This window comes from Corylus avellana, chromosome ca6 (genome assembly GCF_901000735.1).
Source record: "Corylus avellana chromosome ca6, CavTom2PMs-1.0".
Classification (NCBI taxonomy): domain Eukaryota; kingdom Viridiplantae; phylum Streptophyta; class Magnoliopsida; order Fagales; family Betulaceae; genus Corylus; species Corylus avellana.
Window position 1 is genome coordinate 15,553,640 of NC_081546.1, and position 16,411 is coordinate 15,570,050.

The window sequence follows — 16,411 nt, forward strand, 5'->3', positions numbered from 1 at the left end:
TCCATCTTTCAGAACCAGAAACATCAAACACCAAAATACCCAAATAGCATTTATCTTTCCCTCCACTTTCTTGGCAATCAAACCGAGGGTAAACTGAAACCGCACTACCAAAAAATCGAAAGAATACAGTCACTAATCCAACCCCAAATTCGCAATGGATACAAACACATCAAACAAAACCCAAAAATTAACACAAAAATTGCAAAAATTTAAAGTTTAAAGAGGTTACCTCGAGGATTTTTCTCCCCTTCTTTTTCTTTTTCTTCTCTAGCTTCCCCGAACGATCCACCCTCTCTCTTTCTTTCTCTCTCCCTCTCTCTCTCTCCCTCTTTCAGCTTCTCAGCAAAGCCTTGTATGAAAGCTTTCGTCAGTTAAAGTTTGGGAGAGCAGCGGTAGAGAGATTGAGAGTGAGAGTGATGAGGGAGGTGAGTGAGAGGGGTGTTAGGGAGGATTCTGGTGTTTTGAAGGTTTGGGGAAAAAAAGACGCGGTTTATGAAATTTTTGGTCCAAAAATTTCAGATACCCCGCCACTGGATGGCGCTTATTTTTTGCACTCAATAAGGGCGACCCTAATTAGCCTCAATTTTTTTTTTCTTTTAAAAAAAATTATACTTATAATTTTTTAATTTTTATTTATTTTATTTATTTTTGTTTTTCTTTATTTTCTCCTGTAATATGTTTTTATTATTATAATATTAACTAATAATTTCCGTTTAATAAATTTTTATGTTAAAGATCATTAAGTTAATATTTATCTTATAATTAATTATAAGATCAATACAAAATCCAAAGATAATATAAGATCAATATAACTAATGCACTAAGATAATATAAAAAGCTTATAGTTCAATTGAATGTTCGATTGAACCTTCAATTGTATTCAGTTTGATCGATCAATTGATCTTATCATGATCAATCTAACTAATTCATTAGGATCAATCGGATTTTTGATCGATCAATTGATTCTATTACGATCAATCGAACTAATTCACTAGGATCGATTGGATTTTCGATCAGATGTTTGATCTTATCACGATCAATCAAACTAATTCACTAGGATCGATTGGATGTTTGATCGATCGGATTTTCGATCGAATATTTGATTGATCATTTGATTCTATCACGATCAATCGAACTAATTCACTTGGATCGATCGGATTTTTGATCAGATGTTTGATCCTATCACAATCAATCGAACTAATTCACTATGATCAATCAGATGTTTGATCGATCATTTGATCTTATCACGATCAATCGAACTAATTCACTAGGATCGATCGGATGTTCGATCAAACATTTGATCTTATCACGATCAATCGAACTAATTCATTGGGATCGATCGGATGTTTAATCGATCATTTAATCTTATCACGATCAATCGAATTAATTCAATTTCAATTTCAATTGTTTCAATCATTTGATCTTATCATAATCAATCGAATTAATTCATTATGATTGATCGGATATTCGATCAATCCTTCAATTTCAATTGTTTCAAGTTTGATCTAGGACCAAACGGATGTTTGAACGAACCTTTAATTTGTTTGAAGTTTGATCAATCATTTGATCCTATCACGATCGATCGAATATCTGATAATTTATATAAAATAAATAATGACATATTATCGGAGGTAAATTTTTGGGAAATAACATTTTATAACTAATACACTAATATAATATAAAATGCTTAGAGTTGAACTGAATCTTCGATCGAACTAATTTTTCATTTTTTATTAGAGTTTAATTTTATAAAAGTTTTAATTTCAAATTAAGAGAGAATTTATAATTTTATAAAAGTTTATTTTTATTTTTTAGAAAATTTATAATTTATAATTTATAATTTTATAATTTTATAAATTTTATAAAATTTAAAATTTAAAATTTAAAATTTCATTTTTTTCAGATCATTAATTTTATTTTATTTTTATTTTTCTACATACTCTTTAGCGTCCACAAAGTCGACCCTAATACTTAACTATTAGGGGCGACTTTCAAAGTCGACCCTAATACTTAAGTATTAGCGTCCACTTTTAGTGGACGCTATTTGTCATCAATTTATTTTTTTAATTTTTTTTTAATTTTTTTTACCTACTCTTTAGGGGCGATAAAGTCGCCCCTAATAGTTAAGCATTAGGGTCGACTTTGAAAGTCGACCCTAATGATGGGTCTTTAGCGTCCACTTTTAGTGGACGCTATTGGCCATCAATTTATTTTTTTATTTTTTTTACCTACTCTTTAGGGGCGATAAAGTCGCCCCTAATAGTTAAGCATTAGGGTCGACTTTCAAAGTCGACCCTAATGATGGGTCTTTAGCGTCCACTTTTAGTGGACGCTATTGGTCGTCAATTTATTTTTTTATTTATATTTTTAATTTTTCTAGGTACTCTTTAGGGGCGATAAAGTCGCCCCTAATAGTTAAGCATGAGGGTTGACTTTGAAAGTCGACCCTAATGATGGGTCTTTAGCGTCCACTTTTAGTGGACGCTATTGGTCATCAATTTATTTTTTTATTTATTTTTTATTTTTTTTACCTACTCTTTAGGGGCGATAAAGTCCCCCCTAATAGTTAAGCATTAGGGTCGATTTTGAAAGTCGACCCTAATGATGGGTCTTTAGCGTCCACTTTTAGTGGACGCTATTGGTCATCAATTTATTTTTTTATTTATTTTTTATTTTTTTTACCTACTCTTTAGGGGCGATAAAGTCGCCCCTAATAGTTAAGCATTAGGGTCGACTTTGAAAGTCGACCCTAATGATGGGTCTTTAGCGTCCACTTTTAGTGGACGCTATTGGCCATCAATTTATTTTTTTATTTTTTTTACCTACTCTTTAGGGGCGATAAAGTCGCCCCTAATAGTTAAGCATTAGGGTCGACTTTCAAAGTCGACCCTAATGATGGGTCTTTAGCGTCCACTTTTAGTGGACGCTATTGGTCGTCAATTTATTTTTTTATTTATATTTTTAATTTTTCTAGGTACTCTTTAGGGGCGATAAAGTCGCCCCTAATAGTTAAGCATGAGGGTTGACTTTGAAAGTCGACCCTAATGATGGGTCTTTAGCGTCCACTTTTAGTGGACGCTATTGGTCATCAATTTATTTTTTTATTTATTTTTTATTTTTTTTACCTACTCTTTAGGGGCGATAAAGTCCCCCCTAATAGTTAAGCATTAGGGTCGATTTTGAAAGTCGACCCTAATGATGGGTCTTTAGCGTCCACTTTTAGTGGACGCTATTGGTCATCAATTTATTTTTTTATTTATTTTTTATTTTTTTTACCTACTCTTTAGGGGCGATAAAGTCGCCCCTAATAGTTAAGCATTAGGGTCAACTTTGAAAGTCGACCCTAATGATGGGTCTTTAGCGTCCACTTTTAGTGGACGCTATTGCTCATCAATTTTAATTTTTAATTTTTTTTTTTAATTTTTTCTACGTACCCTTTAGGGTCGACTTAAGTGGACGCTATTGGTGTACTATCAGGGTCGACTAATTTGGACGCTAAAAGTTTTTTTTTGGCCCCTTAAATTTTTCGCGCCCCTTTAATAATTCCCGCGTGTATATTAGGGTCGACTTATTAGCGTCCACTGTAAAGTGGACGCTAATAGTAACCCTTTCGACCCATTATTAGCGTCCACTTTTATGTGGACGCTAATAAGTAACTATTAGGGGCGACTTTTAAAAGTCGCCCCTAATAGTTGAGTATTAGGGGCGACTATAAAGTCGCCCCTAATAAGTCGCCCCTGATGAGTCAGTTTCTTGTAGTGAATCCATTAAAGCAGTTGCAGAAAAAGATTACAGGACAGACATAAAAAGTTAATAACCTTAGACAGATTAATCCAATCCAAACAGACTACAAACTCTTCAAAGCAGGTAAAGATAGAAATCATCTGCGAATGCAGTCCGAGAAAACCCTTGCCAAAAATGTTTCCAAAAAAGAAACCAAAAATGAAAGAAAAAAAGAGCCACTTCACTTACGAAGAGACTAAAGCCTAACCACAACGATACAAAAAAAATAAAAAATAAAATAAAATAAAAACAAAACAAAAAAACAACCAGCACGTGGTGGACAAATTTTGGACTGAGATAAAATGCCTAAGGCGTTAGATAAGGCCTCCGAGGAGGCAGATATGGTCTCCAAAGCGCATATTTTGGCCTATGAGTGAGGCAAGAGAAGGGGAGGGAGGAAAGGATCCGGATCCTCCATTGAGGTAATTGGAGATTCTCCAATTATTAATCGTGACCTTTCATTTTAAATCTAATGGTCTATAAAATTATTTAAACCTCGGTAAAACAAAAGCCAGCATTTAATGCCTCAGTTATACAAAAGCAGCTGACACTTTATTGACCATTGGATTTAAAATGAAGGGCCGCGATTAACAATTAGAAAATCTCCAATTTCTTTCCAATTAGAGGAGATCTCAATCCGGGAGGAAAAGGGAAATAGAGGAAAAAGTGCATTAATTTCCATACAATTTCCTAATGCCAGACTTGGGTTGGATTTTAAAAATCAACCCACAAGTTGATATGAATTATATTGGCACTATAGTCTAATTTTTCATAGCTATTGGCAATCTGATTTTTCAGCAAAAGAAAAGTTGATTAATTAGCCACATACAAGCTAGGAGGAACTTGCCTGGAAAAGTCCATAACCACTTTGTGCACAAGTATGAAAACGAGACTTTCTGAGTTTGATTCGATTTTGACTGCGAGGAGGAGAAGGAATTGATATGAGGTCCATCATATAAAATTAAGGGTTAAATATCTTTTTGCCCCTTATATTTTAATAACTTAATTTTTTGTTTTTATACCTCGGTTATGGATAAAGACGAAAATAATACCTTCATCTAACTTATGTCCAAAATTTGATGGAAATTCACATCAGCACCCCTAAAAACTCATGTCCATATACTTAATTAAAAATTAAAAAATTAAAATTAAACCATCAGATTTTAAACGTTGAAAAAATGATATTTATACCCCTGACTTTTTTATAAAATTATAAATTTACCATTAATTTCAAATTAAAAATTTTTTTAAAAAAAATCAAAGGGTAATTTGGTATTTTTAGGCATTTCGTTAGAAATTAACGGCTAAAACTAACAAATGGGATAAATTGATTGAAATTGAAAGTTTATGGTAAATTGAGAGTTTTTGAATTTTGGAGGGTCTTCTCAAAATGCGCGATAGTTCAGGAGTTTAGAGTAAAATTTTTCCTAAAAATAATAATAATGTAGACCATTAAATCTAGCCCCATGGATACAGGACAATATTTACCTACATTTTTGGTAAAAAAAAAAACAAATGACAAAAATAATATTTGATCAACGTCGCTTGATCAGAATTCTACATGTTCTCAGCCAATAAAAGTAGAAGAAAATCTACCAAAGTCAAGAACAAATCCACTGAATTATTAGCTTTGATTTAGATAGGAGAGGTGCTTGCTTAAAGGTCCAAAGAAATCAATGCAAAAGGCTATAAATGTTGTCAGATGGGGGTTGACCGAGAAGGGGAGGATAGGATAATTTATTAAAATGCACATCATTTACTAAGGCGGTTACTTTTTGTCAAAAGGATCCGGCTTCTATGCGGTAGTGAAAACTACCGCATAGAAGCTGTTATTGAAGAAGAAATAAAGAGAGAAAGAAAGAAAGGGGTTTTGCAGTGGAAGGAAGAAGAAGGAAAGAGAGAACTCTTTTATATTTTCTTCATTTTTCTTTCCCCCAACGGTGTGAGAAGTTTGGGAAACGGCACTTGGATTCCATGCAAAACGGCACAGTTTTACATGGACTGTTATGCAAAACTGTGTCATTTTGCATAACAGCTTCTATGCAGTAGTTTTCACTACCGCATAGAAGCCGGATCCTTATTGTAGATATATCATACAAGCATGTATGTTACCAAGTACAAATTCACGCTTGTCTGATTATTGGCCTTACAATACATCTGATAATAGAAGCTTCTAAACAAGTACTACATATCTGATATCTGGCCTTAATATTGTTGATAATACGAGCTAAGCGCTTCCAAGCAAGTACTCATCATCCGCGTCCCATGCATGGAAAGCTGCGACAACAATAAAAATTACACGTTACAAGTTAGAATAATGAAGACTAGAAATCCAAAGAGAAATATATAGTCATAACCAAATTAATTCATACTAATTAATTAATTACCTGCATTTGAAAGAACCCAGTCAGCAGTGTCGTCGTCCACATGCCATGCAAAGTAACCATGCAATCCCATGTCCTTTGCATATCCAACCTTAGTAGAGATGCTATTCGTACCATCGTAACCAATCCAGGTAGACCCATTATAGATCAGATAGTTCGTGACATATGTGGGATCGTAGTTTTCCACAGCAGGAGGTATAAAGGTCACGATTTTGCTATAAGATATGGGGTCTAATCCAGGCGCCCGTCCCCTGGCGGGTGAGTGTATTTCATGGTTATTTTCATTTATCAGAATCCAACTGCGACCATAAAATGGAAGGCCGAGGACTATGAAGTTTTTTGGCACACCTGTACGTTGATATGGAATATAAATTAAATAATTAAATTTATTATTTTTAAAAATTTAAATTTTTGAGATAAATAATTATTTAACTGCACCTGAGTTGATCCAAGCATTGACGCCGTACTCGATGCTAAATAGAGAGCTTATTGGGTTGTGCAATGGAGCAGGCGGTTCAGTCAAGTTGGGTGAGGAAATGGGGGTATAAATGTCGTAGGCCATTACGTTGATCCAGTCCAAGCTATCTACAATTGCCTGAATGGGATATTCCAAGGACGGCCAAAATATGAGGAGTAAAAGACATCGGCTGTTAGAAGCAGACGGTCATAGCCAGTGCGGTTGGCCTCTTCCTCCAGGGCGGCTCGCCATTCAGTGAGGAGTAAGCCGAAGTTGATCATTTGATCGCTGGTGTAGGGGTATTGCCAGTTGAGGCTAAGGCCAAAGTAGTAGTTGGTCCTGGCTACAAGAATGGAGGAGTTTACGAATACTTTGTTGGAAATAATTTTAGATGGTGCACAAATTCTCATTGACATAAAATAATTACAATATGAATATTAACAATAAAATAAATAAAATACAAGAGATGAAAAGTAGAGTATGGAAGGATCTCACAATGCTATATAATCATGCAAGAGCGTTGTCCTTAAAAGTTGATTCGTGCCTCCCGGAGTGTATAACTCGGTGCAATCGGATTCTTTGACATGCAACCTCCCAGAATTATACTATAGCATCTACCTTCGTTAAGGACACACTTCCAATAACAAATAGTAATACAAAAACCATTTGATTTAAGACGTTGAGGGATTTTCAAAATATCTTGTATAAAAGGAGCTAATAATATAGCATGGCTTTAGGCCATAAAACAAGTGTTTGATGAATGACAACACACTGTAAGAGATATAGGAGTAAAAAAAAAAAATGATTAATCCAAAATGCTCTTTTGATAGCTCAATTTATAGACGTGAGGGTTGGTTGATTTTCTCAAGGCCATGAAAAATATTTAATGAACAAAAACTGTAAGCAACGTCTTTTTTCCTTCTAAAGCTCATGAACATGAGTTAAAGACCAATTTGTAAGACGGTCACAAACGGTAAAGAAAATCAATGGGTTTAACCACTCATGGCCAAAAAACGTATGGAGACTAAATGGTGTTTAATGACCAAACAGTCACAAAAATAATTTCTAGAAAATCAAGGATATTAAATAAATAATAAAAGAGTTTGAAAAGAAAGAAATTGTTTGTAACACATATATTACAACAATCCCTCACATGTTACAAACACTAGAATAAAAGGAGATTGAAAGCATGCATCGATGTGGTACCCGAAAGTTTTAACTGCACTTAGGATAAATAAGTAGGAACTTAATGGATCGTGGTAGAGTTAAACTCTTTTAACCAAATCTACAAGTTAAACAAACTTATCATCCACATAACTTTTTCAAAAAAAAAAAATAATAATAAAATAAATAAATCAAATCAAATAAAGGAAAAGTTAAATCAAATCAAATAAAGAAATTTGGGTTGTTCTATAGCAGGTTTGCACCTTATACAGGCCATGCGCCTCTGGGCTTCATGAATGCTCTAAGGACTTGCCAAAGTCTCATAGGAGGCGGTACTACCTCCACACTCACATAGGTGGCATCCATCAAGAATGTGTGCAGAGAACATCTCATCCTAATAAGTAGGGACTATGGATCCATTAAGAGTTTTAAACTCATCCTTACTCACTCTGCATCTTTTGTTATTACACCATAAAATGGCTTTCATGAGCGCTCTAGAAACATACCCAAGTCTCATAGGAGATAGCACCTCCACACTCATATAAGTGGTATCCATCAGGAGTGTGTGCAGGGAACACCCCATCCCAACAGGTAGGGACTATGAATCCATTAAGAGCTTTAAGCTCATCCTTAATCACTCTGCATCTTATACTGTCTTACACCATAAGGATGGACTCATTACTAATCTTCTCAACAAGATAGTTAATAAACATAAATTGACAGTACCATACCTCATTTCACTTATGACTTCATTTCCCATTAAACCTCATTCATGGGATCTCCAATCACAGAGGTTGGGTATCAATCACAGTGTCATGATTTGGATATCAGTCCTATCCCCCTCGATGCTTCTCTCACTAGCCTTCTTGCTAGTGGCATGGTCAAAGAATCTGCAGAATTCTTTTATGACCTCACAAAGTCCATGAACATATATCGGTGTCAATAAGCTACCTCACAATATTGTGCACTTTTTCATTATATAAATTCTTTACTCGAGCTTTGGCAGCCTGACAATCACAATAAACACATAGATCCAGCTATGTTAGCATATAAAGGCAAATTAAATAAATTAACCAATAGGTTCTTTAGCCATTCATCTTTAGTTCATGCCTTTTCCAAGGCAATTAACTCTGACTGCATAGTAAACCTTGCTATGCAAGTCTTTTTAAGGACTTTCAAGAGATAGCTCCTCTAGCCAGAGTAAACACATAATAGCCATTAGTAGGCTTTGCTCATCTGAATCAATAATACAATTGCATTCATTTCAATATAGCAGGATAATCACAATAAGACAAACCAAAATTAATTGTGCCCTTTGAGAATCTCAACAATTTAGAGATCGCATCACAATGGCTCAATACCATGATTATGAGTATATCTACTCAATTTACTAACAATATATGTAATATCAAGGCATATACAGTTTGTCAAAACATCAACCTACCAATGATTTGTATATATTTTTCTTGCAATAACACCATCACCATGATTCTTAACCAAGTGTATTTTTGAATCATATGGTGTAGTCATAGGTGGATAATAAAAGTGCTCAAATCCTTTAAGCATCTTTTCAACATAATATGTATAAGATAAAATAATGCAATCATTATCCCTAATAACTTTAATGTCTAATTTGACATTAGCTTTACCTATGTCTTACATATCAAAATTAGATGCAAGAAATAATTTAACTTTATACACAACATCAATGTTAGTTCAAAATAAGCAAGTCATCAATTTAAAAAATAAATAATGACACATTCATTATTGTAAAATTTACTATGTATTTACTTGCATCATTAATCAAATATGCAATAGACAACATCACCTTGTCAAACTATTCATGGCATTGTTTAAGAGCTTGTTTTAATCTATACAAGGATTTCACTAGTTTGCAAACTTTATATTCTTGACCGGGGATTACTAGTCCCTCGGGCTGCTCCATATAAATCTCTTCATCATTTAGAAAAATAACTTTGACATCTATTTGATGTAGAACAAATTTATAAATATAAACAATGGCAAATAACATCTCAAAAGATGCAATTTTAGTAACCGAAAAATAAGTATCAAATAATCAACATATATATTTACTTGTAGCTTTTAGCTACCAAGTCTACCATGTGCTTATCTATTGTATCATCCGGTTTAAGCTTATTTTTTACCACCTATTTATAACCAATTGATTTGGTCTTAAGAGGTAATTCAATGAGTTCCCAAGCATGGTTAAACATAATTAATTTCAATTATTTATAGCTTCTAACCAATTAAATTAAAAATAAATAAAATGCATCAAAAATAGATTTAATTGCTTCACCATAACACATTGGATCATCATCAACAATATAAGAAATAAAATCATTACCGAGATTCCTTCCGTTCTAGCTCGCATGCTTCTTCTCAATTCTTATACATCACCAATAATTTATTAGAAGCAACAAAAATTCATGAAAGAATTTTTCTTATTTTTCAAAGGAAACATGTGCTCAAAATAGCATTTTTAGATTCAATAATAGCATTGCAATCTAAAACATCACTCTTAATAATAAGGAATCTATAGCATGAACTATTACATGCTAAACCAGTAAAATGCAATCATAAATTTTAAAACCAAGTTTCCTCAATTTAGGCTCATTTAATATAACATTTGCCAAATACCCCCACACTTCAAGGTATTGCAAACAATGCTTATGAATATGACAAACAAAATAATGGCTTCCCCCCACACTTTGGTGAATAGCCCAAAACTGACAATCATAGAATTCATTATTTATTCCAATATTCTAATTTATTTTCATTCCCTTGATGTAGCAAAGATTTACATGTATAAATCTATCATGCAAAATATTAATGGAATAAAGCAAATAGTCACAAGAAAATAAATTTTCATTAATAGCACACAAATGCTTTAAGAAATGATTTCTATGAGCTCATTTTTCTCAAAGTATGATATGTCATTTTCTCTTCTTTCTTTTCTGTTAATTGACAGTTCTAAAGCTCTTTAAAAATATTAATTATCACTTGTGATTTTTCAACATGATCCTTATATATTATATATATAGGGATTACATATTTCAAGTTCTATCAAGATTTTAAAAATAAAATCTTTTTAACTAAAGCCCTAATAAATATGCAAAGTATCAAGCTCAACTAAATAATAATCAACTATTATTGGCTCATTTTTTAAATACACCAATGATATCATTCTTATGATATGATAAATTTATCATGTATCAAATGAACCTCAATAATAACATATATTTTATTTTGAACCATCATGTCAGAGAAATTTGAAAGCTGAATAATATATATGAGGAATTGCCAAATAACTTAAAGTGTTTATGCTAATCTAGCATGTCATATATAGCTAACATAAATGCTAGATACTATTTCTTATTTGAAATAGATGAATCAATAGAAACCACCACTTATCAAATACAAAATTCATGTAATTATAAAATTTTGAACCAGTTTTAATTTAATCAAGGAGCACCTTCATAACTTGAATTTTTTCATTTTAATAAATGAAATGTATATTATATCTTAAAAAATAAGACCTATGAATTAGAGTTTAAAACCCACAGCGAAGCCAACAGCTTTGCTCCAAGCTCTTCCAAAATAGATTGTCGTCACCACACACCAACTAGGTGTCGTAAAAACCAATCGACTCAATACGCGCACCACATCTTTTCTTCTTATAATGTGCTTACCTGCAAAAATCTTTAGCAAAGTTGTATGTTCTGCACATATTTAGCAATGCCTATGTATTTTTCTCCACCACACCATGAGTAACTATTCATTGTTATTATTATTAATCTATATGAATGTTTTCCTGTCAAGCTTAGCACAACATAACAAAGAAAATGCTAAGTTCTACAAATCCATAAAAAAAGGCTTAACTCTTTTTATTGTAAGAATAGTAACCCGACAATAAAAGATTATTTGACAATCAATAAATTTAGTTCAAATAATTGAGAACTCTTTCAATCAAAATATTTTCATTTTCAATAACTACACATGAAATTAAATTCTTTTTCTAATAAATTAATACAAAATCTTTCCACTCAATATTTGATTTCATCTTTCTCATATGCGAATTGCATACCACAAACTCTTATAGTATTTGACTTCTCATAAATTTAAATACTATTGTTATGATACTAATCAAAATATTTGTGCAACCATCATAATCAACCTTTAAGATTGTTGAAAATAATTTTGGATGGTGCACAAATTCTCATTGACATAAAATAATTACAATATGAATATTAACAATAAAATAAATAAAATACAAGAGACAAAAAGTAGAGTATGGAAGGATCTCACAATGCTATAGAATCGCGCAAGAACATTGTTCTTAAAGGTTGATTCGTGCCTCCTAGAGTGTATAACTCGGTGCGATCGGATCCTTTGACACGTAACCTCCCAGGATTAGACTATAGCGTTTACTTTTGTTAAGGACGTACTTCCAATAACGAATAATAATAGAAAAACCCTTTGATTTAAGACGTTGATGGATTTTCAAAATATCTTGTATAGAAGGAGCTAATAATATAGCATGGCTTTAGGCCATAAACAAGTGTTTGATGAATGACAACACACTGTAAGAGATATAGGAGTAAAAAAAAATGATTAATCCAAAATGCTCTTTTGATAGCTCAATTGTTTCAACAGTCATTTTCAATTTCACATTCTAAGACTGCCTCTTCTTCTTTTCTTCTTTACCTCTCTTACTCTCTCTCATACTGAATCAGAGGAGCAAAAATGGGGGATGCGAGCCATCTAGAGAAGATGAGCAGAGAACTCAAGTGCCCCATTTGGTACTTTTCATCTCTCACTGCCTCTCAATCCCCATAGCCTCATTGTCTTTTTTTTTTTAAAAAAAAAAAAAAAAAAAAAAAGAGAAAATTCAATTTTATATCAAAGATTTTCTCCGCAGCCAAACAGAGTTGTTGATTGGTGTCTTAACAATTGGGTTTGATTCTACATTCTGATCTTTGACTGTTTAAAACCAAATCCAATATGAAACGACACATCTCGAAGTTTCTCATGCAATTCATTAGTATGATTTATATGTATTACTTCGGATTTTGCTCGAAATTTCTAACATTAGGGTTTGGGAATACCTCTTTTGGGGGTCAATGGGCTGAATTATATTATTATTATTATTATTATTATTATTATTTCTCAAAACAACGTCGTTTTGGGAGGCATTTTTTAAATTCATTTTTATCTCAAAATGGCATTTTAATAACTTCACCTTGTCAAAACGATGTCGTATTGAATTTTTCATCCTATTTAACGGTAATGACTAATGGAGTGGCCAAATTAAAACTGGTTGGTAGTTTGGGAGGAGACTTTATTACATTTTGAACATTGGAGGCTAAATTGAAAATAACTGGTAGTTTTGGAGGCTAAATTATATTTTTCCCTTTTTTTTTCTCAAACCTTGAGTTTGAGGGGGGATATTGGAGTATTTGACAAATCACTCGGATCCAAGATTTTCAACCCAACGGGTTAGAATCGGGTTCTGCCGCCGCCATCCTTCATGCACCACCTCCGGCCGCCCAACTTCGGCCATCACTCCAGCAACTTTTTCAGCGACCAAAAAAAAAAAATCTTTTCCTTTATATTCCCAACCTCAATTTTATACATTGAGTTTGAGGGGGAATGTTAAGAGTATTTTTTATATTATTCTAGGGTTATTATGTTTCCTTATATATTCTAGGTTTAGTTTAGGATTTATTGCTTATCACTCCTAGCCTCTCTATATTATATATAGAGGTTACTGTAATCATATTGTATACAGAATCATAATAGAAGAGATGTAGTCTTATATGCTTTCACTCTCTCTCTTCTCTCTCTTTCTCCAGCTTCTAATATATTATCCAATATATTTAACAATACCTCCTTTGGTACTGCATGCTTCTGCTTATTTTTCGTAATAATAATAATATTTACTAAGCAATATTAAAAAATTAAATAGAAAGTTTTATATTCAGAGATCTTAATCCTATCCTGCAGTGTGAGCCAGCCCATGTTGGAAATGATTAGGGTTTGACAGAAGAGTAAAAACATAAAACAAGCATAGAGGGTTAATTAGTATTAGGAAAACGTGCTGTTATAGGTAGAGAAAGGATTGTGATAGCTTTGGTTGTTGGTGATGAAGAAATTCATAATAAAATAAATAAATAAATAAATAGAGGAAATAAAATAAAATAGAGATAAAATTTTTTTATGAGGTTTGGTTTATGACCTACATTTATAGATAAAGTCCAAAGGGTTACATTATACTCTTATTGCTTGATTGATATTACAATACAAATGCTGCTATTTATAGGAGAATTGAAATTGATAAGGATGGTAATCAAATCTAATTGATTTGATTACCATCAAACATGATTACAATCACTCATATATATACTAGGTAAATAACATACATTAATCTATTTCCTTTCAATGTAGTAAATTCATCCTCTAACGTGGTTGATTGGGTTTGTATATGCTTGGTACGTTTCAATGGTTTCATGAATTTGGACTTGGTCATGCTTTGTATATCACAGGGGCAAAACTAGAATATTGACTTTGGAGGGGTAAAATTGGAAAAAATTAAAATAATAATAATAATAATAATAATTGGGGAGGTCAAAAGCTAATTTTTAAAAGTATTTATTTTATTTTATTTTTGGGACCACCCCTTGGCTTGGGGCCTGGGGGCTGGGGACCCCAAGGCCAGGGGTGGTTCCACCCCTGTATATCACAATGTTGGTAGGGAAAGGTTTACGGTAGCACCTGCTGTGTTCTGATTTTAAGCTTCATTTGCAAAGCTTAATGAATAAACTATATATTAATTTTAAAATACTACACTTCCAAAATTTTCTCTCCAAATATTAGTTCTTAAATGATGTGTCATCATTTTATGAAATTTATTATTTTGAAAAATGTGTCATCATTCTTCAAGATGGTGACATATGGAACCAACTTTAAAAAAAAAAAAAAAATGGTAAGTATAACATTTCTCATATATATATATATATATATATAAAGATTCGAAGGTGATTTAGAAAAGATATTTTAATTAAATTTTGTTCAACTATTTTTTGCCTCCTATATGAACCAAAACCCTAACAACCCAGCAGGTGTATCAGATAATACACTTAAACACCCTGATGGTAGAAAGGGGAGAAAATAATGTGTGTCATGTGCGTACATGTTTGGGGGGTAACAAATTCACGATTAAGTGAGAGTGATATACTTAGCACCTCACTAAACCATCTCTATAACATTTTATAAACAAACGTTTTTGAAAATCATGCATTGTGAATATTGCTGCTTTACAAGCATAGAAAAAAGAATTTTTGAATGGTAACGGGGCTCACACCATTTGAAAAACTAATCAAGGCCATGATATTATACTTGTTGAACCATGAATTTACATGTCCACATATAAAATTGTGAAAATTTTACAGATGTCACCCAAAAAGGCGGTCGAAAAAGACCCATAAAATAAAATTGTGGAAATGGTTAGGGTTTGACAGAAGAGTAAAAAGATAAAATAAGAATATGAGGTTAATTAGTATTAGGAAAACGTGCTGTTATAGGTAGAGATAGGATTATGATAGCTTTGGTTGGTGGTACGGTGCGTGGTTGATTGGGTTTGTATATTACAATATTATGTTGGTAGGGACAGGGTTAGGACCGTTACATAGAATACTGCTCTAACAAAACAAAATCTTAGAAAATGACTAAAATGACTAAACAGAATCAAAACTCCAAAAAAAAAAAAAAAAAAAAAAAAAACCTTCTTCCCCTAAATCGCTACTAAAGGCAAATCTAAAGATAAGACAAACAGGAAATATTGCACTTTGCTGCTCATTGTTTTTCTGTTGATATTTTTTTGCTCAATCCTTTTTTTCCCCTACAAATGCTGGATATATATAGGATGGTAAATTTAATTAATAGAGTTTGTTCATATTGCAACTCAACATTGCTTCTATCCTTGGTTTCAGTTTTCCCTCATTTGTATACTTGCAAGAGTTGTACGGGAGAGGACCAATGGGAAGGACTACTACTACAATGTCTCTACTGGAAATGAGATGGTGCAGATCAGTTATATATATTGTAATACGTGAGCCAAGGTTGGTCATTTTTCATCGATCATGTAGGAATACTGCATATGCCATGAGGCTAAGGCCAACGTAGTTGCAATCTCTGGCTATCTGTTGTATTTTATTTACTAATCCTTATTAAATAAAATTCTACTTTAACACAAATTCTAATCCCCTCTTAACTCAAACTATTTCACGGATCATACTTTGTTTTGGTTGCATATCAAACCATGTACGTATTTCGTGTCGAGAATTACTTCTATGTGGTATGTGCATAAAACAGGGGTTTTGTGCTGTTAGGGGTGAACACCAATTTCAGATGCTCAGCGGAATTAATCTACCTCTCTTTGTGCAAATTAAACAGTAACACAATAGCAAAATAATAATCAAGCAAACCCACAAGCAAGACACCAAGATTTTTACGTGGAAAACCCTCCAATGCGAAGGTAAAAACCACGGGACCTAGTCCAGTTAAATCTTCCACTATCAACAATAATGAGTTTACAATTTGTCTT

The 16,411-nt window shown here is 32.7% G+C and overlaps 2 protein-coding genes across 2 annotated transcripts in view; both read right to left on the bottom strand.

Moving 5' to 3' along the window:
* The window catches only part of LOC132185234 (ATP synthase subunit O, mitochondrial-like), a 7,384-nt gene extending 2,649 nt beyond the window's left edge, over positions 1-4,735 (bottom strand). Inside the window, exons 1-2 of the mRNA XM_059599033.1 lie at positions 4,631-4,735; positions 230-328 (exon numbers count right to left, since the gene is read on the bottom strand). Of these exons, the coding sequence (XP_059455016.1) occupies positions 230-328; positions 4,631-4,735 (204 nt within the window). The remainder of the gene's footprint in view (positions 1-229; positions 329-4,630) is intronic.
* Positions 4,736-6,010: 1,275 nt separating this feature from the next.
* Positions 6,011-6,729, bottom strand: LOC132185235 (class V chitinase-like). The gene is made up of 3 exons (XM_059599034.1): positions 6,606-6,729; positions 6,171-6,515; positions 6,011-6,060 (listed from the first exon to the last, which is right to left on the bottom strand). The coding sequence occupies exons 1-3, from the start codon at positions 6,727-6,729 to the stop codon at positions 6,011-6,013; spliced, it is 519 nt and encodes a 172-aa protein (XP_059455017.1).
* Positions 6,730-16,411: the final 9,682 nt, after the last annotated feature.

Bases quoted from the DNA above. Each gene is read 5' to 3' on its own strand.
- LOC132185235 (XM_059599034.1), bottom strand. From the start codon at position 6,729: ATGGCCTACGACATTTATACCCCCATTTCCTCACCCAACTTGACTGAA. The intron at 6,516-6,605 runs GTGCAGTTAAAT...ATCAACGTACAG, and splicing joins CAATGCTTGGATCAACTCAG to GTGTGCCAAAAAACTTCATA. The intron at 6,061-6,170 runs GTAATTAATTAA...TTGTTGTCGCAG, and splicing joins CTGGGTTCTTTCAAATGCAG to CTTTCCATGCATGGGACGCG.